This window comes from Chiloscyllium plagiosum, unplaced genomic scaffold, assembly GCF_037043375.1.
Source record: "Chiloscyllium plagiosum isolate Xiang-an unplaced genomic scaffold, Cpla_swu_hap1 HiC_scaffold_26, whole genome shotgun sequence".
Lineage (NCBI taxonomy): Eukaryota > Metazoa > Chordata > Chondrichthyes > Orectolobiformes > Hemiscylliidae > Chiloscyllium > Chiloscyllium plagiosum.
Genome location: NW_028270164.1, coordinates 24,785,840 through 24,809,960, shown reverse-complemented (window position 1 = coordinate 24,809,960; position 24,121 = coordinate 24,785,840). Strand labels below are relative to the sequence as shown.

The following is a 24,121-nucleotide window of genomic DNA, read 5'->3' as shown; positions in this document are numbered from 1 at the left end:
CAATTTTCCATTGAAATCTGTTATGGACTAGACTACACCACTCAAAACATTCTTAAGCAGGCAGCCCAGATCGTAACTTTGCAATTTGTCTCGGTAAGTGTACAGTGAAAATTACCCAGAGTAAGTTAGCTAGGTTGAATTCCAGTTTTAAAACAGACAAAAAAATTATTCACAAAATTACATAATGGCACACAACAGAATATAGAATACCCACAGAACTCAAGACTACCCAAACAAGACTTAATTATGCTGTTCTGAATATACACAACAGTCCCAATAAACAAACCTCTTAAACAGAGCAAAGCATGAAACAAAGGTTTACAGGTTGAAGTTAGAAGGGCAGAAGGAGAGAGAGAGAGAGAGTTCAGCAGCCTGTTTCCGCACAGCTCCACAGCTGAACTCCGAACTCAAGTTCTGAACTGAACTGCTCGGCTGAAGAGCTGGCCACGTCCCCTTATACAGGTTACTTCTAAAAAACACAAAAGCTTTGGCTTAAAGTCTCCTCCCTTTACGTATAAACAAAAGGTCTCTAATACCCTTTTATCTCTGTACCAAACCCAGCTATTTCGGAGTCCGGAGTGTTTTAGGACCCTGTTGGGGGGGGCGGGGGGGAGAAAAAAAAACAAGAACACAGTATCCTTGAAAAAGGGACCAACTTTGTGACAGATTGCAACTGCATGCGCCATCCTCTGTGCATTACACAGGTTGTTATTACTTAGTATCATAGAGATGTACAGCATGGAAATAGACCCTTCGGTCCAACCTGTCCATGATTTCCCAACCCAATCTAGTCCTACCTTCCAGCACCTGGCCCATATCCCTCAAAACCCTTCCTATTCATATACCCATCCAAATGCCTCTTAAATGTTGCAATTGTACTAGCTTCCTCCACATCCTCTGGCATCTCATTCCATACCCGTACCACCCTCTGCGTGAAAAAGTTGCCCTTAGGTGTCTCATATCTTTCACCTCTCACCCTAAACCTATGCCCTCTAGTTCTGGGCTTCCCGACCCCAGGGAAAAGACTTTGCCTATTTACCCTATCCATGCCACTCATAATTTTGTAAACCTCTATATGATCACCGCTCAGCATCTGGCGATGCAGGGAAAACAGCCCCAGCCTGTTCAGCTCCCCCTATAGCTCAAATCCTCCAACCCTATCCTTCTAAATCTTTTTCTGAACGCTTTCAAGATTCACAACATCTTTCCAATAGGAAGGAGACCAGAATTGCACACAATATTCCAACAGTGGCCTAACCAATGTCCTGTACAGCAGCAACATGACCTCCCAACTCCTGTACTCAATACTCTGACCTATAAAAGAAAACATACCAAATGCTACCTTCACTATCCTATCTACCTGCGACTCCACTTTCAAGGAGCTATGAACCTGCACTCCAAGGTCTCTTTGTCCAGCAACACTCCCTAGGACCTTACCATTAAGTCCTGCTAAGATTTATTTTCCCAAAATGCAGCACCTCGCATTTATCTGAATTAAACTCCATCTGCCACTTCTCAGCCCATTGGCCCATCTGGTCAAGATCCTGTTGTAATCTGAGGTAACCCTCTTTGCTGTTACCTCCAATTTTGGAGTCATCTGCAAACTTAATAACTGTACCTCTTACGTTCGCTTCCAAATCATTTATGTAAATGGCAAAAAGTAGAGGATCCAGCACCAATTTTTGTGGCACTCCACTGGTCACAGGCCTCCAGTCTGAAAAACAACCCTCCACCACCACCCTCTCTCTTCTCCCTTTCAGCCAGTTCTGTATCCATATGGCTCGTTCTCCCTTTATTCTGTGAGATCTAATCTTGCTAATCAGTCTCCCATGGGGAACCTTGTTGAATGCCTTACTGAATTCCATACAGATCACATCCACCGCTCTGCCCTCATCAATCCTCTTTGTTACTTCCTCAAAAAAACTCAATCGAGTTTGTGAGACATGATTTCCCACGCACAAAGCCATGTTGACTAACCCTGATCAGTCCTTGTCTTTCCAAATACATGTACGTCCTGTCCCTCAGGATTCCTTCCAACAACTTGCTATGTTTAAAAAGATAAAAAGTTATTTTACTAATTTTCCCCTTTATATGTGTCCCGAGCGTTGTATCATCAGCTCATGGAAAGAGTTTGTCCTTGTTAACCTTATTTAAACGTGCATGTCCATTGTATCCATTCTGCTAACACAACTTCCTGTAAGGTGTCTCAGACATGTCGACCTTTCTCTTCAACCAAGAATTCTCCACATTTCCTGCATTTCTGCTTTCATCCCTTACCTTGCACAAGAATGATAGGGTACATCATGAGTCCATTTTCTCTTCCGATAGCCTTGGCATCCAAAGAATCTTAATCCACGTCTATTTGCGTCACCTCCAGTCGGATGCCACCACCAGACATATGTTCCCTTCCCTTCCTTGTCAGCATTCTGCAGGGACCATTCCCACTGGGATAACTTGGTCACTCCTGTACTGAACCTCCTACCCCTGCGTACACCGAACACTTATCTCCTCCTCTCATGATAGCCAAGGCTCTAGATACTTCGTCCAATGTAGTAGTGATTTACTTCTGTTTCATTCAATCTGGTGTACTGTATCTGCTACTCATAATGTGGCCTCCTTGACAATGGGGCGATGAAATGCACTCGATCGTTTACCTGTAAAGATTACCTTGTGCTCCAATTGCTTGCCACTTTAACACACCATTGTATTATGATGCCAGCGTTTCTTTCTCGGGTCTGCTGCAGCACTCTTATGAAACTGGGCACAAGCTGGAGGAACACCACCTCACCTTCTGCTAAGATATGTTACAGCTCTCTGAACTCATTGAATTCAGCAATTTCAGAGCGTGAACACCTCCCTTTTCTGATAAGATGTAGAAGCAAAATTAGGTCATTTGGCCCATGGAGTCTGCTCCACCATTCAATCATGGCTGATATGTTTCTCAACCGTTTTCTCCTGCCTTCTCCCCATAACCTTTGATCCCCTTACTAATCAAGAACCTATCTAAGTCTCTTAAATACACTGACCAAGGTCTTCTGCAGCAGTGAGTTCCACAAATTTACTACACTCTGGCAGAAAATATTCCTCCTCATCTCAGTTCTGAGAGAGTCATGCCATTCCTCTGAGGCTGTGCTATCGGGTCCTAGTCTTTTCTACGTGGAAACATCTTCTCCATGTCCACTGTATCCAGGCCCCTCAGTATTCTGTACATTTCAATGAGATACCCCCCCTCATCCTTCTGAATTCCAGTGAGCATAGATCCTGTGTCCTTGTCTGTTCATCATATGACAAGCCCTTCATCCCTGGGATTATTCTTATGAACTTCCCCTGACTCCTTCCAAGGCCTTCAGTTATGGGACCCAAAACTGTTCACAGTATTCCAAATGTGGTCTAACCAGAGCCTTGTATAGCCTCGGAAGTACATCCCTGCTCTTGTATTCTAACCCTTTACCCAACCCCATACGCTCAGGTCCTGTTTTATATGCGTTGCTGCAAATGTACTCGATCAATTTTCAATTATCCTTCCTACTCTCCCCTCCCCCTTCAAGGGTCACCAGACTCAAAATGTTAATTCTGCTTTTCTCCAACTGTTGCCAGACCTGCTGAGTTTCTCCAGCACCTTTGAACAAAATGGCTGTATCCCAGAACTACTAGCAGGAGTTAGCCCTGGCTCTACTGACTGACAGTCTTGTTTATTCTGTCAAAGCAGAAAAATGATTGGATTTATTTTTTTATAAACTGTGTGCTGACCAAGATTGGAGCACCATTTTATATCAGAAATTCAATGTTAAACACTCTTAGATCACTTAATAACACAGCCAGATCCCACTTATACTTCTCCGACATCATATCTGAAAACAATAATCACCTTTTAGCCTCTAATCTGTAGGCATGTACATTAAGATCTGGATATGTGTTGCACAAACTCATCTGATATTTCAGACTACCGATTAATATATAGTTTTCTGTTCCAGTAACATTCCTCCCATTATTTTGATTTTCCATGAAGGAGTAATGATAATGTTTTGCAGGTGATGACGAATATGCCTCCTTAGACAAATCATATTCTTAAGGTTATTTTGGGACAATCTAATTCTTTGAGTAAGTGTGAGCTCAATGTATATCATTGCAATCAAAGTACTAAGACTAGCGAAGATATCCTTGACCTAGTTTAAGATGTCTGTATGGTGTTTGAGGTATTAGGGCATCATCTGTTAAAGTGGATCATCAAATCAAACTACCAGGGACTTCCTATCAATTCTGTCAAAAGTATCATTCGACAAGTAAGTATGAGCTTTATAATCCTTAAAGTAAATGAAATTGTGAAAAATCAGAATGGTGTGTTGCTTCCCTGGTGCTAGGATCAAGGATGTCTCCGAGGGTGCAGAATGTTCTCAAGGGGGAGAGGGGCCAGCAAGAGTTCATTGTACACATTGGAACCAATGACATAGGAAGGGCAAAGGTTGAAATTCTGAAGGGAGATTAGAGAGAGTTAGAAAGGAATTTAAAAAGGAGGTCCTTGAGAGTAGTAGTATCTGGATTACTCCCGATGCTACGAACTAGTGAGGGCAGGAATAGGAGGATGGAGCAGATGAATGCACGGCTAAGGACCTGATGTATGGGAGAAGGATTCACATGTTTGGATCATTGGAATCTCTTTTGGGGTAGAAGTGACCTGGACAAGAACGACAGATTGCACCTAAATTGGAAGGGGACTGGCAGGGCAATTTGCTAGGGCTGCTTGGGAGGATTTAAACTAGTAAGGTGGGGGGAGGAGGAGGTCTAAATGGGAGGATGTGGGACCCGTAACCGGGAACCCAGGGAGATAGTGAGGAAAGATTTCAATCTGAGACTGGTACAGTTGAGAGCAAAGGTGAGTCAAACAGTCAGGGCAGGAAGGAACAAAGCAGAGAACAAGATAGGATTGGTAAATTAAACTGCATTTATTTCAATACAAGAGGCCTAACTGGGAAGGCAGGTGAACTCAAGGCATGGTTAGGAGCATGGGACTGGGATATCATAGCAATTATAGAAACATGGCTTAGGGATGGACAGGACTGGCAGCTTAATGTTCCAGGATACAAATGCTACAGGGATAGAAGGATAGAAAGGGAAGTAAGAGAGGAGGGTGGGTAGTGTTTTTGATAAGTGATAGCATTACAGCTGTACTGAGGGAGGATATTCCCGGAAATACATCCAGGGATGTTATTTGTGTGGAACTGAGAAATAAGAAAGGGATGATCACCTTATTGGGATTGTATTACAGACCCCATAATAGTTAGAGGGAAATTGAGAAACAAATTTGTAAGGAGATCCGTTATCTGTAAGAATAATAGGGTGGTTATGGTAGGGGATTTTAACTTTGCAAACATAGACTGGGACTGCCATCGTGTTAAGGGGTGAGATGGAGAGGAATTTAAGTGTGTACAAAATTTTCTGATTCAGTATGTGGATATACCGACTAGAGAAGTTACAAAACTTGACCTATTCTTGGAAAATAAGACCGGGCAGGTGATTGAGGTGTCAGTGGGGGAGCACTTTGGGGCCAGCGACCATCATTCTGTTAGATTTAAAATAGTGCTGGAAAAGGATAGACCAGATGTAAAAGTTGGAGTTCTAAATTGGAGAAAGGCCAATTTTGACTGTATTGAGCAAGAACTTTTAAAAGCAGATTGGGCGCAGATGTTTGCAGAAAAAGGGACAGCTCGAAAATGGGAAGCCTTCAAAAATGAGATAACGAGAGTCCTAGCGAAAGTATATTCCTGTCAGGGTGAAAGGAAAGGCTGGTAGGTATAGGGAATGCTCAATGACTAAAGAAGTTAAAGGTTTGGTTAAGAAAAAGAAGGAAGCATATGTCAGGTATACACAGGATGGATCGAGTGAATCCTTAGAGTATAAAGGCAGTAGGAGTATACTTAAGAGGGAAATCAGGAGGGCAAAAAGGAGGACATGAGATTGCTTTGGCAAATTTAGTTAAAGAGAATCCAAAGGGTTTTTACAAATATATTAAGGACAAAAGGGTAACTAGGGAGAGAATAAGGCCTCACAAAGATCAGCAAGGCGGCCTGTGTGGAGCCGCAGGAGATGGGGGAGATACTAAACGAGTATTTTGCGTCAGTATTTACTGTGGAAAAGGATATGGAAGATATAGACTAGGAAAACAGATGGTGAGACCTTGCAAAATGTTCAAATTACAGAGGAGGAAGTGCTAGTTGTCTTGAAACGCATAAAAATGGATAAATCCCCAGGGCCTGATCAGGTGTACCCTAGAACACTGTGGGAAGCCAGGGAACTGATTGCTAGGCCTCTTACTGAGATATTTGTATAATCGATAGTCACAGGTGGGGTGCCGGATGACTGGATGTTGGCTAACGTGGTGCCACTGTTTAAGAAGGGTGGTAAGGACAAGCCAGGGAACTTTTGACCAGTGAGCCCGATATCAGTGGTGGGCAAGTTGTTGGAGGGAATCCTGAGGGACAATGTTCATGTATTGGGAAAGGCAAGGACTGATCAGGGATAGTCATCGTGGCTTTATGCGTGGGAAATCACAAACTTGATTGAGTTTTGTTTTGAAGATGTAACAAAGAGGATTGATGAGGGCACAGTGCTGGATGTGATCTATATAGACTTCAGTAAGGCATTCGAGAAGGTTCTCCATGGGATACTGTTTAGCAAGGTTAGATCTCACGGAATACAGGGAGAACTAGCCATTTGGATACAGAACTGGCTGAATGGGAGAAGACAGAGGGTGGTGGTGGAGGGTTGTTTTTCAGAATCGAGGCCTGTGACCACTGGAGTGCCACAAGGATCGGTGCTGGGTCCTCTACTTTTCGTCATTTATATAAATGATTTGGATGTGAGCATGAGAGATATAGTTTGCAGATGACTCCAAAACTGGAGGTGTAGTGGACAGTGAAGAAGGTTACCTCTGATTACAACAGAATCTTGATCAAATGGGCCAGTGGGCTGAGAAGAGGCAGGTGGAGTTTAATTCCAATAAATGCGTGGTGCTGCATTTTGGGAAAGCAAATCTTAGCAGAACTTATACACTTAATGGTAAGGTCCTAGGGAGTGTTGCTGGACAAAGAGACCTTGGAGTGTAGGTTCATAGCTCCTTGAAAGTGGAGTCGCAAGTAGATAGGATAGTGAAAGAAGGTGTTTGGAATGCTTTCCTTTATTGGTCAGGGTATTGAGTACAGGAGTTGGGAGGTCATATTGCAGCTGTACAGGTCATTAGTTAGGCCACTGTTGGAATATTGCATGCAATTCTGGTCTCCTTCCTATTGAAAAGATGTTGAGAGACTTGAAAGGGTTCAGAAAAGATTTACAAGAATGTTGCCAGGGTTGGAGGATCTGAGCTATAACGAGAGGTTGAACAGGCTGTTTTCCCTGGAGCGCCGGAGGCTGAGGGGTTACCTTATAGAGGTTTATAAAATCATGAGGCACATAGATAGTGTAAATAGACATGGTCTTTTCCCTGGGTGAGGGAGTCCAGAACTAGAGGGATTAGTTGAGGGTGAGAGGAGAAAGATATCAAAGAGACGTAATGGGCAACTTTTTCATGCAGAGGGTGGTATGTGTATGGAATGAGCTGCCAGAGGAAGTGGTGGAGGCTAGTACAATTGCAACATTTAAAAGGCATCTGGATGGGTATATGAATAGGAAGGGTTTGGAGGGATGTGGGCCGGGTGCTGGTAGGTGGTCTAGATTGGGTTGGGATATCTGGTCGGCATGGATGGGTTGGACCGAAAGGTCTGTTTACGTGCTGTACATCTCTATGACTAAATTGATGGAAGGGTCTCATTGGAAGCTAATGGAATTAAACAAACTGCAAGTAGTTGATTCTGCTGTAATAATGCTCCATCTTGTGGTAATTTTGGTCAGTGTTTTCCTTCACAGTAAGCAATTTGTACTTTTTTTTAGCTCTTGAAGTGGCTATGGGTTTTGTTCAGTTAATATAATGATTTTAGGTTTCTGTATCTTATAGAATGTAAAGGATATAATCAACTGTTTAATGTATGCATTGAGTACTTTGAATGTTTGCTTATTGCTGTTTCCAGCCTAAAGTGTTCCTGTTTTTTTAATGAAGTCTTTTTTCATTTGTTGGTTTTTGCACAGATGAGTGAAATGTGAAAGATGTGAATAGTTTGTAGTGCTGGTGAGGTTAATCTAAATAAATCCTTATTTTATCGTTGATCTTAAAATTGCAATATGGATGAAATGTCAGGACTTGCACAAAAATGAAGCATCTCCTTATTTTTGGCATTTTGTGGTTTGTTACATTATTAAATCTTTTAAATTTGAGGTTATTTCACAGGTGTAGATGTGTCTGTTAGCTCTGGCTTAGGTTATAGCTGAAAGTTATGCGTGTGAGCCCTAGTCTTTGACCTGATTGCAGAAATTAAGGCTAATTCTCTAGGGCAGTACTGAACAAGTGCTATACTTTTGGAATGACATCTTTCAGATGCACTGTTAAACAGAGGCCATATCTAATTGTTTGGATAAAGATAAAAGATCTCAAGACACTAATTTTTAAGGACAACAGTGGAATAATCAGTCATGCGGGATTGTAAGAGCAGGGAGTTTATGCTGGAGCCCGATAGAACTTTGGTTAGCCCCCTTCTAGATTACTGTGTGGGGTTCTGGTCCCTACACTATGGGAAGGATACGATAGTATGGAGAGCTGCACAGGAGATTTGCCAGGATGTTGCCTGGGATGGGGCATTTCAACTATGAAGAGAGGCTGGTTAAGCTTAGGTGGTTTTCTTTGGAGCGGAGAAGCTTGAGGGGGAGGATCTGATAAAGGTGTATTAGATTGAGGGGCATGGACAGAGTCAATACAAACAGCTGTTCCCCTTATTTGAATGGTCAATAACAGGGTATAATTTTAAAGTGAAAGACGGGAGGGTTTACAGGGGATATGAGAAAAAACTTCATCCAGAGTTTGATGGGGGTTTGGAATGCACTGCCTGGGAGAGTATTTGCGACAGGAAATCTCACAACCTTCAAAGTATATGGTTGAGCATTTGAAATGTCATAATATTCAAGGCTATGGACTTCATGCTGGAGAATGGGACCAGTGTAGGTGGTAGTATATTTTTGGTGGATACGAACTCAATGGGCTGAAGGGCTTCTTCTGCATTGTACAACTCTGATTCTCTAAATTATCCTTCGTGTCCTTGCCAAAATTTATCTCTTGGGCTCAGACTCTAATTATCTGATAATTCTCATCTGTGACCATTTTCTGGTGTGTAAATAGGCAGCTATGTTTTTGGCATTATAACAATGACCATATTTCAAGAATTAATTATTTGTGTTTTGAGTGCTTTGAGACTTCTGGTGGTAAGTATTTCTTTTGTCAGTATTTGATTGCGCTGGGTAAACAGTTTCTAGTCAATTTTTCAGTATAAAACTTCATTCTGTTAGTAAATGTTCATGTATGTGATGTGATAAATTGAAACATAAATTGAGAAACCCTACAATAAGCTAAATATTTGAAAATTTAAAAATAGGTGTCAACAAATTCACCCAAGGATACCTTCCAGTTTCAGGTTTTGCTTGATATTCAACTGGTGATTACCAGGGTGTAACCATAACAAAAATTCTCTGCATGCTTTTTCCATTCAGCTGATTAAGGTTTACTTCTGAGCATGTTTTGATAGAGTTTTTTTTTTAGCCCTTTTAAAACTTTTAAAAATAAATCTCTGCTAGGTCCTTCAGGGACTGGATTATTTACATTCCAAATGCAAGATTATCCACACAGACATTAAACCAGAAAACATTCTGTTATGTGTGAATGAAGCTTATGTGCGCCGTCTGGCTGCAGAGGCGACCGAATGGCAAAAGGCTGGTGCTCCTCCACCATCTGGTTCTGCAGGTAAGTTTTTATGCAATGATACAAGTTTAATTTAGGAGAAGACAATTCTCCTTGTGGCAGTTATCCAAATTTTCAGTTTTTCTTTAATTTCTCTGGCCTTTTACTAATCTATTTTATGTTTCTATTGAGCTGTTTATACAATTCCCTCTTAAATTTCATGAATAACTTTGCTTCAGTAGTCAAAGAGAAAAGAAAACTTGACCTCTTCCTTCATGCATCTAATGTTAGTCTTCGATTTCATGCCTGTCTCAGATCACTGACTTGTGTCAATTGTCTTCCATTTCTTTCTTTCAACACTTCAGTTAGAAATACTTCTACGTACAATTCTGTTAATTTTTTTTTACCTTGTGGCTAACCAGAATTTTTAAAAGCTCACAATGGTCTTCTTCAATCATTGGGATTATTTTAGAGTATCTGAATTATTCTGATTCTGCAATCTGGTTGCATGAAGCTGTACTTGATATTCCATCTCTATTGCTAACAGTCCCTCCACTTCAGACAGTGCTATTTCACTTTTCTATCCTTGTAGAAAAGGCAGACACCATAATTGGCTGCTCATTAGTCTGGAAGTTTTAACATTGTGCTATCTGGAAGAGGGAAGAAAGCCTTTACATCAAGAAACTTTGAAAATCCCAACCCTTTGCCTTTTTCTGCCTCTGCTTGGAAAATATCATAAGATGCAAGACTTAATAGTAATTGTTTAATTTATTTCTGTTAAGCATTTCCACATTAGCAAAGAGGACTATGCTTTTTAGTAGATCAAGCTATGATGTTAAAATATCTTCCGGGAAAACAGTCTGACTTTGCTGTATCAACTCAGTTTCCTCCTAAGTTTTGTATAGAATGCATCCTTCCCAGAGAAGTTGATACCTGATTTGCCAATGTTTTGGATTCATTATTTTTCTGTTCTTTTCCTTGTAGTGAGTACTGCGCCACAGCCAAAACCTGTAAGTGTTTAACTTGTAAATTCTGTTGCAGTATCTTAATTTTCTTATTCCTTAAATAAACATAAAGTTTCCTTAGAAAACAATATGAAAGACTTGTCATTCTGTTGGTCTATGATTATGAATGTTTAAGTTCAATGATTTTCTTTAAATGCTGATAGAGTATTGAATAGGAACTCTTGAACTTTTCAAAAACACAATAATGGAAACCAAATGTAAACAATGACATTTTTGTTTTATTTTGATTATAATCATCTGTTTTGTTCAAAATTAGCTGGGCATACTTATTTGTTTTTTGTTCCTCCGCATAAATGAGTTACAATCCTGGCATAACTTTGTGGAAAATTGTAATGGCATTAAAAATGAACAAAATCTAATACCTTCAATGTTTAGTCCCTTCACCATTGTACCTCGGCAGACTGTGCCATCTATAAAATGCACTGCAGTAGCTCATCAAGGCTTCTTTCACTACACTTCCAAACATCAAAGTCTGCCAACTAGAATAATAAGACTAGCAGATGCATGAGAAAATCACCACCTGCAAATTCCTGTCCAAAGTTGCACACCATCCTGCCTTGAAACTATATTGCTGTTCCTTCACAGTCCATGGGTCAGAGGTTTGGAAGTCCCTCCCTAATAGGATTGTGCGTTTACCTATCCAACAAAGATTTCAGTAGTTTAGGAAAGTAGCTCATCACCACCTTCACCAAGGCATTTGAGTATGGTCAATGAATGTTGGCTTAGTTGTCATCTCCTACATTGTGTGAATGAATATAAAAAGAAAACCAAACCAATGATTTCACTAATTCTGGTTTGATTACAACTTTTTATTTATGTAATGTGACATGACATTTAAAAATAATCCAGGCCTTTTGAATTCCATGGCAACTTGGGCTGATTTTATAGCAAACTCAGTCAATTTCTGCAGCTTAGAATTGCACAGTATAGGTACAATTCTGTTCAAAGTTTGAATGGCTTCTTAATGCATTTTGCAGCATGACATTTTTAAAGAAAATCTAGCAAAAGAGCTTGTTCTGCTGACCGCTATGATGCCATTTCATACTTAGTTGCCTCCAGGTCAGAAATCTCCATCAGCTAAATTTAAGGTTTTTTGTTTAGAAGATCTGGTTTTTCAGCAAACTGTCTTGTAGAGGAGTGTGTAGAGCCTCATCATTATAAAACAACTGTTCGAGTTGAGTTCACTTCAAAATCTACTGAAAGTTTAATACTGCTAAATCCTGCAACTGTTTAACTAGATACAAGACTCAATAGTCAACAGATATGCTCAACATGCGATCAGCTCAAAAATGTATTAAACATTAGGAGATTAATTTCTTACTTTTAAAGGTTCCAGAGCTGTGCGATGGTTACCAAATGAGGAAACACAGTTTTCCAGCACAGTACTTTGAACATAACACTTTCTACAAATCCAGTTGACAGAAGATGATAAACTAGATTTTGTGATTGACAGTGCAACTAACTAGTTTTTAAGTATGCAAGCTGCAAATAAATGAATGCTGGGAAATTGGTGTCAGTTGATATCATTCTGATTGAAACACTAATAGTATAATTATGAAGGACATGAATAGAAGTGGAAGATGACATGCAACCACAAAACTGCAGTGCTTGGTTATCAAAGGAATGTCCACTTAATTATGGATGTGTAAGGTTCTCTGGTTAAGAGAAACTGAGAATTATGGAATAATAAACTATTAAAGCTATTTTTAAAAGGTATTTATTTCATGTTAATATAATTTTTGCATTTTGTCTAGGTTGGAAAAATGTCTAGAAATAAAAAAAAGAAGCTGAAGAAAAAGCAAAAACGACAAGCAGAATTATTAGAGAAAAGAATGCAAGAAATTGAAGAGTTGGAACGAGGAGCGAGCAATATGCATAAAGAGCAAGGACTGGAAGATTGTGAGGATGGAGCACCAGAAAATGAAGAGACTCAACACATTATAGAGCAGATGGAAAAAACAGTCGATAATATGGCCAATGAAGAAAAAGGTAGCTTGTAGTATTACCAGACTAATTACTGATGCATTAGAAGATTAGAAATGAATGATTCTCTCTCTCCCCAAATTATCACAATTCCCAGAAAGTTATAATTGGTGGTACAGAATGTAAATGTTTCTAAACATGATGTCTAAAATGAAAGCTTTTTGTCTTGCACCCATCCAGACTGTCACAGGAAACTAGGCTCGGAAAGGGAACACTAATTTACACAGCATGTGAAGAGGGTGTTGATTATTTGAACTGTGGTTGGGGTGGAGATGCAGCAGGCAGAAATTGATAACTATTGATCTTAGTTGAACAAGCTCGGCTAGCAGGTAAACTCTGCAGCAGGCATCGACAGTCTCCATAACCCTTTTCTTGATGCATACCCATGCAATGCATGGACAGGTTCCTTTTGCCTACATAGAATAGGATCCTATATATTAGATGTAGCTTCAAATGTATCACAGTACAAGCCTGACTGATAATCTTAAATTGATTGTGGTGTAGATTGTTAGTAGAGTCAGGAGTATTTTGTCCAGCTTACAGAATCAGATCAAATGTTGGAAATTACCTTCTGAGCTCTGCAAACAGGGGCTGTTGAGCACGATTGTTAAGCTGTCTACTGAACTGTCAGTGATGTGTAGTTTGGAATGGGACACCAGTCTTCAGTGCCCTGGCTTACATACCTGGAATATACCAGTACTGAAACTCAGATCACAAGACTCATTTGTTGGTAAGCAGTGTCTTTTTGATTTTATGACAATGTTCTGTTAGTGTGGAAAAACAATTGTGGTGGTCACTGAAAAGTAGCAGCTTTGAACAGCTGGCTTCACCCATTGCTCACATCTTGGAGACCTGTTCCCCTTTCAGGACAGTTTCAAGTAGACTGAACTTTGTTCAGGGTGAAAAATGTAGTGTCAATGTATGTACGGGTGGTACGCTGGGTAGGAGAGACCAATCTTGGAGAAGTTGTCCCTGTAAGTAGATTGGAAAAAAATTTGAGGGGTTGCTCCTTCACTCACAGGCTGGTCCTCTAATGTGTTTGCTGATAGGTTTATCGTTAGCAGCAAATGTTGGAGAGAACCAGCCTGTGATTGGAGGAGCAAAATGAATGGCCACAATAAAACTGGCACAATAATATTTGCATCCATTTGGTGAAACTACATTTTTAGGTAAATGGTAGTATTTTATTGAATATTCACTTGCACTTTGCTTTATTTTGTGCTATATTTCAAGATGAAAATGAGCCACAAGTAAAAGAGCAAGAACATTTAGAAGATACTACTACTGCTGAAAAAATAAGGACAGAGTCAATAAACTGCAATGGACATGTAGAGGTTGGTCCTCTTTCTGATCAAGTTAATAATGGAGCAGAAGAAAATAAGGAAGATATTAATCAAAACACAGATGATTGTAAAGCTAAGGAACTCTACAGAGCTGGAGACTTCTCCTTCCCTTGTGCTTATGACATGTTAAATGGACTTCTGCAAAATGGGACAGGCAAGAACCAAAATAACCAGAATAACTTTTCAGAAACACGTGGACCTTTAATAACTGGAATGTTGGAATCTATGACCAATAATTTGAACTCCGATGGAAACACGTTGGATGAGAATGAGACCAAGCAGAACCGAAGCAGGGAGGATTCTGTTTGCAGCTCTGGAGACAACGGTTGGTTCTATTTCATATCTGTAAAATGCATGTAATAATTGATATGTGCAGCCTTTGGGAGTTAGTCTTACAAACCCTCAAACTGTTCTCAAAACATTTACCTCCTTCTGTAAATAAGATACGGTTTCTCAATGTCATGTGTCCCTATTTTTATATTCCAGTTTCTTCACAATACACCATAGCATTCTATTGACTTCTTTAATTACTGCAGTACCTACATACTGATAAATTATACACTGATGATTATATGCTAATAAAGTATAAGCAACAAAATTTATTTTTCTTTACTGATCCGCCTGCCATTTGACAATTCTCTTCCACTGTTCAAATATTTCAAATTTTCAAAATATCAATTTCCATCGTTCTTGACCATGTCTTCTGCTTTAGTGAGGAAAAAACACAATTTTTCAAACTTGTTACCAGCAGTAGTGTTGGAATGTTTTCTAAAACCCTTCTTTGTGTGTTTGGAACTGCATTAAAAAAAAACCTTCTAACAGTCCAATTTGACTTCACTGAACATTCAGAAGTGCAGGTTTGCTTTTATTATTTTACTCATTTTTCCTTGGATTTATTTTCTGTTAATTATTTTTTTACTCTCTCTGTTCATTCACACATTAAGCATTTACTATTAAAAGTTATATTGCCATACTTCCCAAAATTGCTTCATGTTTCTCTTTATTGAATGGTATCAGTCATTCTACTAAACTTGTCTGTCCTGTTACATTCCTGGAATTTGTTGTTTTTCCTAACTTTGTCAATAAATTTTATTACTGCTTGTACATCGTTCTCAGTCATTACTTTTATGTATGGAAAAAAAACCTCTGTACAAATGACTGGGGACTAATTGAAAGAAGCAAGATGCCACACCCATTTTTCAAGGCTTGTAATTTTCAAGATGAACCTAAGTCATGTGATGAAAGGTTGGTCTTGCATTTGCAAAGGTTTCTGGCCAACAGTTTCTGTTACTGCTTGCTTTTTAGTTAGTTTTGAATAAATGTTAATTAACATACATTATCATCCCTTTGAAATCGGTAGACATGTATGCTTTCTGAGAAGGGAGAAAATAGGATCTGAATTTATTTAGCTGAAGTGAGTTTTCTCTTGCAGGCTGATTCTAGCTTGTAAGTTGCTTTTTTGTGTATGTATGTGATTTCTGCTTGGCTATAACTTAATTCAGCTACTGATGCGTGCACAGCTAGGTTTGGCTCTTCAGTGGTAAATTTTGAACTTTGAGTACAGGTAAGAGATGTATACTTCGTAAATAATCTCTGCTTTGATTTATAAAATGTCTAGCAAGTTAAGTGGAACACCTGGCAAACTTGACATAACATTGGTTCAACATAGTCAGAATATTTTGTTTCATGTTTTTCACACAAATGTGTTGACTCTCTTCAAGATATTAAGTATTGAACTCAAAAACAGTTACATGTGAAGTTGAGAGTGGACGAGTATCTGCCAACATAAATGAGAATTTGCATCTGTTTCTGTACAGTATTTTCCAAAAGCCGTACTGAAGCCCAACCTTTCAGTTAAAATATTTTGTGTGAATATGTTTCCAAGAATTTAATTGATGGTTGCTTACTTCACAGGAAAGCTGGATGCTGCCAGTCTGCTTATCAATCCTCTTGACCCGCTGAATGCAGATGGTATCCAAGTTAAGATTGCAGATCTTGGAAATGCTTGCTGGGTTGTAAGTGTGTAATTTACTTCATTTTTTAAGAATCAAAATCACTTTACATTTGTTTCAGATATTTTTCTTTAGATCATTAAAGTAATTATCTAATAATATGAAACTTCTGAATTGTTTTCTGAACTTTGGGGCAGTTGAATTGGAAACCCATTGAAACACCTGAGACCTTGCTTATGGTGAATGTTAATGTACTTGTTTAGCATAAACACTTTACAGAAGATATTCAGACGAGACAGTATCGGTCATTGGAGGTTCTGATTGGTGCTGGATACAGTACACCTGCAGACATCTGGAGCACAGCTTGCATGGTATGTTAAATGGAATATTGGAAATTCAGTACAAATAAAGCTGCTTGTTTGCATTTAATTATAAACTTTTTTGTGTGTATTGCATTTGTGAATGGAAAACTGTCTTCTGTCAAAAGAAATTTCCCACTAAAATGGTGGTAAATATTAATTGTTTTAATTTTCAGGATTTATCATATCGTAATAATCTAAAATCACTAGCTAGAAGTTTTTAAATCTATTTGTCTCAAATTTTTGTTTAAATAAATACATTCAACATGTGCCATTAAGTATCTAATCAGAAAATATATTTTTTATCGATCCATTTCTCGTCTGTTTGATCCAGGATTATTTTAATTGCTTTGCATTTATTATTCCCTTGGCATGATTAAAGCATACCTTTCCATTTCTTCTTTCCAAAGGCTTTTGAACTTGCTACTGGAGATTATTTGTTTGAACCACATTCTGGAGAAGATTATTCCAGAGATGAAGGTGATTATTGTTTAAATCATACTTTTCCTTCCAAATTTCAAAGATAATGAACATAAGTAGAGAAGAACTACAAAAGTCTTCAAGATAATTCGAGAGTAGATAGTTACCGCTGAGGATAGTTGGGATTGTAGTTTGGCCAAGTACATTTGCTTTTTCTTGTGAACCTTTTAGGTATACTAATGAAGTTCATCCTTTGATACTTGAACAAATAAATCAATTACTGACACTGGCATTTCCCTTGCCATTGCCATTTCAGATTTCATTTTTATTAATTATGCAACACATTTTGGATATTCTGTTTTAGGTTTGGCGTTTCCCTGAAATGTTTTGCTTAAGTTCATCTTATCTCTCAAGATTATTTGCATCCAATCATAATCATATTTATTAAGATGTTATAATTATACTAAAAATGTGCATGTCACACAATATTAGAGTTTGCACCTAGTAAACTTAGGTTATTTTCTGTTCATTAAACTTTGTAAACTTTAAAAATTTACATTGTTGGCAAATTACCATAAGATACTTTTAATTTGGCTACTTTTTAAGAAATCTCTCAGCCAATCAAATATTGAAACAGATGTTTGAAGTTTGTTGCATATAGAAACCAAAAAACACCCTTTAAGCAAGTTAAGCCTCACAACTCAACTTTGCTATTAGCTGATTCATGATGAAATTTAGCTACCATTCCAACCTAAAGTGTCTGTCTCTGGATATCCAGGGTTTGGTCCTTGTGTAGTATTGTTCCCTGGAATCTGTTCCTGAGGAATCCTGGACTTGAATTCTTATAATTTTTGTCCTTCAAGTTTGTAGTGTGACACTATGGATTATTCTTTAGATTCTTTCCCCCATATATTGCACGTCTGCAGCTTGCTGTCTTATCAGAAGTCCCTTCCCGCTTCCTCGTTACCTTTGACTTTAACTGTCTGTTTGAAGACAGCTTTTCTGTGATTAACTCCTTAAATCCTTCTGTTGGGTAATCGTTTGTCCTTGTGGCATAAGGCAGCTATTTGTCAAGCAGATGTTGAAACAGTTTATGTAATTTCGATGACTCTTTTTTTCTCCCAGATATAGCTGATTGCTTTCAATTTGTATAAGTTTGTTCTTGTCCCTTTAATAGTTATATTCCAGACAGAATTATTGCTATTGCTTTCAGTCTATGAACCGCTATTAAAATTCTGAAGATTACACTATTAGAGGTGGTTAATAATAAATTCAGAAAAGCCATGTCACCTTTACAGAAAATAATGATTTGTGTGAAAGATCAAGTTCTTCTGTTTTGGTATGTTAAGGGCTTGGCAGGGAAGTTGTTCAGAGACTGATTTCTTTGTCTCCAGACTCTCAATGAAGGGGATTATTCTCAGGGTGAAGGCATGATCATTTGAAGCTGAGATGAGAAATTTCTTCACCAGGAAAGCTATGCATCCTTATTTCTCATAATTTGGATGTGTTTTTACACTGAATGATACCTTTATCACAGATTGAATACTATATGCATCTTGCTGGAAGTCTGCATATGATTTAACTGTGTACTTACATACTTATATTAACTCCATCAATGAGTGCATTCAAGACTCTGGTTTTTGGGAGCTAGGGATTTGAAGAATATGAGCTTCTGGTGGGAATGTGGAGTTGAAATATTTTTACTGAATGGCAGAACATGCTACAAAAGCAATTTAGCCCATCCTTATTATGCAAGTTCTTGTGTCCTTTCCTGTCTCTCATATTGTTCACATTGTGTCAGTATATTTTCTCAATAAATATTTTGAAGCTTTCTTCTGTCCAGTTTCAGCAAAATTGTTTGTGATGGATGGCTCATGATGTCAATGTAATTTATTTTGGTCATTTTTAAATCATTTGTCATAGATACCAAAAGGAAATGGTCTTTCTTCATTCTTCATCCAAGCCACCAAAGGTTTGGAAATCTAATAGGTTTTAAATGCCTCAGTAAGGTTCCTCAACTACTCCATTTGTTCAGTGTAGACCTCCTTAGTACCTCTGAATCTTAAGTGCCCAATCCACATACCAACGTTAAATCTTGGTGTTCCCTTCAAATCTGGTGTTCTCTCTGTTTTCCAGGACTGTACACCTGAGTATTCATGGTGAGGCAGAGCAGTATGTAGTACAAACTATTTATAACTTTGTGTCTTATTCTGTACTGTGAGATAAACAGTGTCAATCCTTTTTCCCTCTTTCACAACCACTGCATGGTGTGCTAATGATTTTAATGGTGCTTCCCCTAATAAGAATGAGCTATGAACTGAAAGGGGGTGTCTCTAATAGTTAGACAAAAAAAAACACTTAAGGGTAAAGAATGAAGACACAACTATATTTATAAACAGACAGTTCAGGTAATTGACCTGGTTAGAGATTGACCTGATTTCTTCTTTTGAGCCCTCCAAGTATACTGGAAGGCCATATTCTTTTATATAGCTATTTTGTCTACATCAAAATTGCAATTCACATGAGCTTTCTTGATCTAACTAGGTCCTAATTTTTTGTGGAGTTCTGTTAAGTAATGCGTTTTTTCTAGATGATGATCAAAATGCTATTCTGTTTAAATTGAGACACCTGCTGTTCCAAGATGCAGGAAATTATGATAACTATTATCATAACTCACCAGGCTGTCTTGTCTTGGAGAAAGTGAGGACTGCAGATGCTGGAGATCAGGAATTCTGATCCTGATGAATGGCTTATGCCTAAAACGTAAATTCTCCTGCTCCTTGGCTGCTGCCTGACTTGCTGTGCTTTTCCAAAACCACACTGTCTAACTTGCCCAGTAAAATTCCAGATCCCATGTTTCCGAGGCAAGGTTTCATAAGGCTTCATTTTTTTTGTAATTCCATCATTTGCTTTTCTTTTGCATCTCAACAACTTTTTTTTTCTGAACAAAATCTCACTTGCTTTTAACCAATCTGAGTTGTCTCCTTACGTTTGCATCCTTCTGGTTTAGTAACATGCATAACTTATTGGATTTGCTGGTTTTCCTATTAAGAGCTATCCAAATTAAAACTTAACAATAAACAATTGCTGTAATTGACTCCATGGTCAGTACTAGATTGATGCTACCTATTTTATTCTGCAACTTGATAAATTACCCTTTTCAGAATTTTACTGTCACCTCAGAGCCTTGCTCTTTGCCACACGATTGTTGGAATGCTAGTTCCAGTCAATTGCTAAGTGTTTGTACAGTATAAACCTGTTTCTGCACAGGACATTGCATTCAATTCCAATCAACCTTTTGAGTATTTCCTTATCTTCTTGCTTTAATAACAGCAGGCAAACATCTAAGTTAGTTTGACTCTTTTATGATTTTGTTTTCCAGTTGTCATGTACAAATTACTGTTCTCCTTCCTGTGATTCCAAAAGGTATTTCCTTTCTCCCTTCTTTCTCGCACCATATCATGCACCTGGAAAGAAGCACTTGACTTTAGTGTCCTGGGGCATCCTGAAGCATAAGAATGAAAGAAATAGGAACAGGACTAGACTATGTGGTCTGACCCTTCACCATTTGCTGTGATCACATTTGATCTTTGACTTCAATTCTACTTTTCTCCATGTTCCCCATATCCTTTGATTACCCAAGAAACAAAGCACTTTGGAGTCAAGAAGAGACTTCTAAAGTGCAGTCACTCTTGCAGCGTAGGAAATGTGGTAGTGAATTTGTACCCTGCAAGCTCCCCATTAATAAACTAAATGGCCCAGATAATCTGTGTTTTGGGATCACTTAAGAATACTTCATTCTGTGAAGCAACACCAATTCTTTGCAGTGCTTTATCTTATGCATACACAGATTAACATTTAATGACACTAACACCGGGAAACATTGGGAATGTCTGCAATATTGATGTTTTGCAAGTTTTGTTTTATTTGCTAAGGAACTTTAATATTCACCCGATCACTTGCCTGCACTACATATTCAATCACTTCATGTAAATTGTTCCTCTCTCAGCCTGTTTAGTTTCCTTTTTTTTAAACATGGAGTCAGCTGTGTTCTGTCTCCTTTGGGGGAAATTCTGAGGTAAGGATTTGCAGTCTTCTGATCCCACGATAAAATTAGCAATTTTGGTGCCAAAATCAGACTTGATTCAGCATGAGTCCTCTGCTATGGAAAAGGTTTGCATCTTTTCCATCCAGTAATCGAGGTAACTTTTATCAATAAGATGGTGCTCATTCTGAAACCAATAATTTTACTTCTGATAAAAATTAATTAAATTTGCCCTCTAAGATAAATTCTATCACCTGATTTGTTAAAAAATCTGTTTCCATGCACTCTTTTATTATATTATGACATAGACTTGATTCAAAGTGCATGAATGATGAGGAAAATCTCATAAAACTTTCTCAATTCCAGTATAGCCAGAAAGGCTTAATTTTTCTTCTGAATTCTTAAATTGTGAGTTTTTTATTTAAGCATTTAACATTTTAATTTTGTTCAAAACAAATTGTAAATGAATTTACCCCAGATTTTCTCAGCAGTCTGTATGTAACATATTGAATTCATTGTATTGCTCATCCTGTTGCTTTGCTTTTTGATCCTGTATGAAGATCACATTGCTTTGATTATTGAATTGCTGGGGAAAATGCCTCGGAAGCTTATTCTCGCGGGGAAATATTCCAAGGAATTTTTCACCAAAAAAGGTAATGTATTCAAGAATATAATGGTAAGATTTGTAAGCATGCTTTTAACTTGTTCTGAATTTGTCAGATTAATGTTTGTATGCATGTTATATAAAAGTGGCAAGCAATTCTTTGCCTCCACCCAAGCCATGATGACAGAATCTGTTTTGCTTTGTAATAATAAGCTATTAAGTACTGCTAACTTATAGTCACTATGCTTTTTAGCAAAGTTTCAATATGTTGTAGATCTTGTAATTCAAATAGGCTATCAATACCTGAACTGCATAATGTGGTTTAGGACTCGTGTAGGTTATGACCAGTTAAATATTAATGGAAGCAATTAAGACTGAGCTGTTTTCAGTTGAATTGTGTGTAGCTAACACTTATGAAGTGGTGCTTCATATCTAACCTCACAGCTCATCATTATTAATATTATCATCCAAGTTTACATTTTATTAATTGTCACAAATAGCTTTTAAAATTATTCAATTCATATTAAAATTTAATATTAACTTGAAGTAAACAGTTTGAAGATTGAGTTGTGCGCTGCAGAGATTCATGTAGGCAGTTTACCACAACATATTCTAGGGAAACCAGGGAAGGGCAATAAATGCTAGCCAGCCAGCAACTGTCATGTCACACAAATAAATAACAAAACTTTATAATTTTGCTTGCTTTCAGTTAAGATAGTGCTGCTGTTGTATTTCTAGAATTAAATAAAACCATAATGCTACATACTGTGGATTTCTCACACTTCTCTACTACCACCAACTTTGCAGAATTTACATTCTAACAGTTGTGCTAAGGATTGTTGATCTATTAGTATAGGAAACTAAGTGAACTTGAATAATCCAAAGTATGTTTTAATTTTTACAATCCATCCCTTGATCTGTAAGTTGTGCAGAGGACTTTTAGATTCTATAACATTGTCTTCTCCATCGTAAAGATTGCTTACTCTTGTTTGCAGCTACACGGGAGAAAACGGTACAACGTGGGATGAATATAGATACATACAGAAATATGCTAAATGTCCAAATAAAAAAAAAGAATCTCTAAGAAATCCTAACTGTACCTCCAAATATAGGGAGAGGCTGAATAGGCTGGGGCTATTTTCCCTGGAGTATCAGAGCCTGAGGGGTGACCTTATAGGAGTTTATAAAATCATGAGGGGCATGGAAACCAAGGTCTTGACCCCAGGATGGAGGAGTCCAAAACTAGAGGGTATAGGTTTATGGTGAGAGAGGTAAGATTTAAAAGGGACCTAAGGGGCAATTGTTTGACACTGTGGGTGGTGAGTGTGTGGAATGAGCTGCCAGAGGAGGTGGTGGAGGCTGGTACAATTTCAACATTTTAAAGGCATCTGGATTGTTATATGAATAGGAAAGGCTTAGAGGGATATGGGCCAAATGTTGGCAATGAGACTAGATCAGATTAGGATATCTGGTCAGCATGGATGAGTTGGACTGAATGCGATGTATGTCTGACTGTAAAAACTTAAGGAATTTGCAGACAAACTATTTTAAATTTCAAAGCTTGAAACTTCGGGGAATATCAGATAGGGATAAGGAATTGGTTGAAGAGTGGAAAGTTTGTTGCAAGTTGAACAGTATGCTGCAAAACATAGGTTTAACTAGAGCTATTACATTAAATGTGTAATGTGAGACACAAGACCCATGTAAATTGATTACATTTTCAGATAATTCCAATATAGAAGGGCATAAGGAGCTGACCCAACTTCAAAATATTAGGCTGGATATTATACAGAATTTGTAGTATAAAACAGACCATTACGCCCAGACTGGTCCTTGTTGTTCTGCATCAGCCTTCAGCCACCCCCTTTCATTCAGCCCTACACGTAAAAACTTGTTTTCTCACATTCTTCCTCAATAATGAATAACTCCCAATTCACTACCCACAAATTGAGTGCAAATTGTTTAAGTAAACTTACATTGGTTATAATATTAACTACACTGTACTGGTTGAGCTATACAGTAAATAGTTTTCGTTGGTTGAGAGGGTGCAAGGATGATTATGTACTGGGGTAGTGCAGAGAAGAACAATAAAGCTAACTCCTAATATTAAAGGTTGAAGTAACTGGAGAAATATGAACTTTCAATTGCAAAGGCTTTATCTATTGACATAGCGAGTGAGGCAACTAAGAGAATGGATAGCTCAATCTTAGAACATAGAACAATACAGCACAGAACAGGCCCTTCGGCCCACGATGTTGTGCTGAACATTTGTCCTAGCTTAAGCACCTATCCATGTACCTATCCAATTGCCGCTTAAAGGTCACCAATGATTCTGACTCTGCCACTCCCACAGGCAGCACATTCCATGCCCCCACCACTCTCTGGGTAAAGAACCTACCCCTGACATCCCCCCATACCTTCCACCCTTCACCTTAAATTTATGTCCCCTTGTAACACTCTGTTGTACCCGGGGGAAAAAGTCTCTGACTGTCTACTCTATCTGTTCCCCTGATCATCTTATAAACCTCTATCAAGTTATCATTCATCCTTCGCCGTTCCAATGAGAAAAGGCCTAG

At 38.3% G+C, this 24,121-nt stretch overlaps 1 protein-coding gene across 2 annotated transcripts in view; it reads left to right on the top strand.

Moving 5' to 3' along the window:
• The window catches only part of srpk1b (SRSF protein kinase 1b), an 89,429-nt gene that overhangs the window by 58,639 nt on the left and 6,669 nt on the right, over positions 1–24,121 (top strand). For both annotated transcript variants that reach the window (XM_043716709.2, XM_043716710.2), the window contains 9 exons: positions 4,177–4,283; positions 9,712–9,877; positions 10,799–10,824; positions 12,594–12,828; positions 14,056–14,490; positions 16,080–16,180; positions 16,381–16,488; positions 16,887–16,956; positions 21,502–21,594. In XM_043716709.2, the coding sequence (XP_043572644.2) occupies positions 4,177–4,283; positions 9,712–9,877; positions 10,799–10,824; positions 12,594–12,828; positions 14,056–14,490; positions 16,080–16,180; positions 16,381–16,488; positions 16,887–16,956; positions 21,502–21,594 (1,341 nt within the window). The remainder of the gene's footprint in view (positions 1–4,176; positions 4,284–9,711; positions 9,878–10,798; positions 10,825–12,593; positions 12,829–14,055; positions 14,491–16,079; positions 16,181–16,380; positions 16,489–16,886; positions 16,957–21,501; positions 21,595–24,121) is intronic.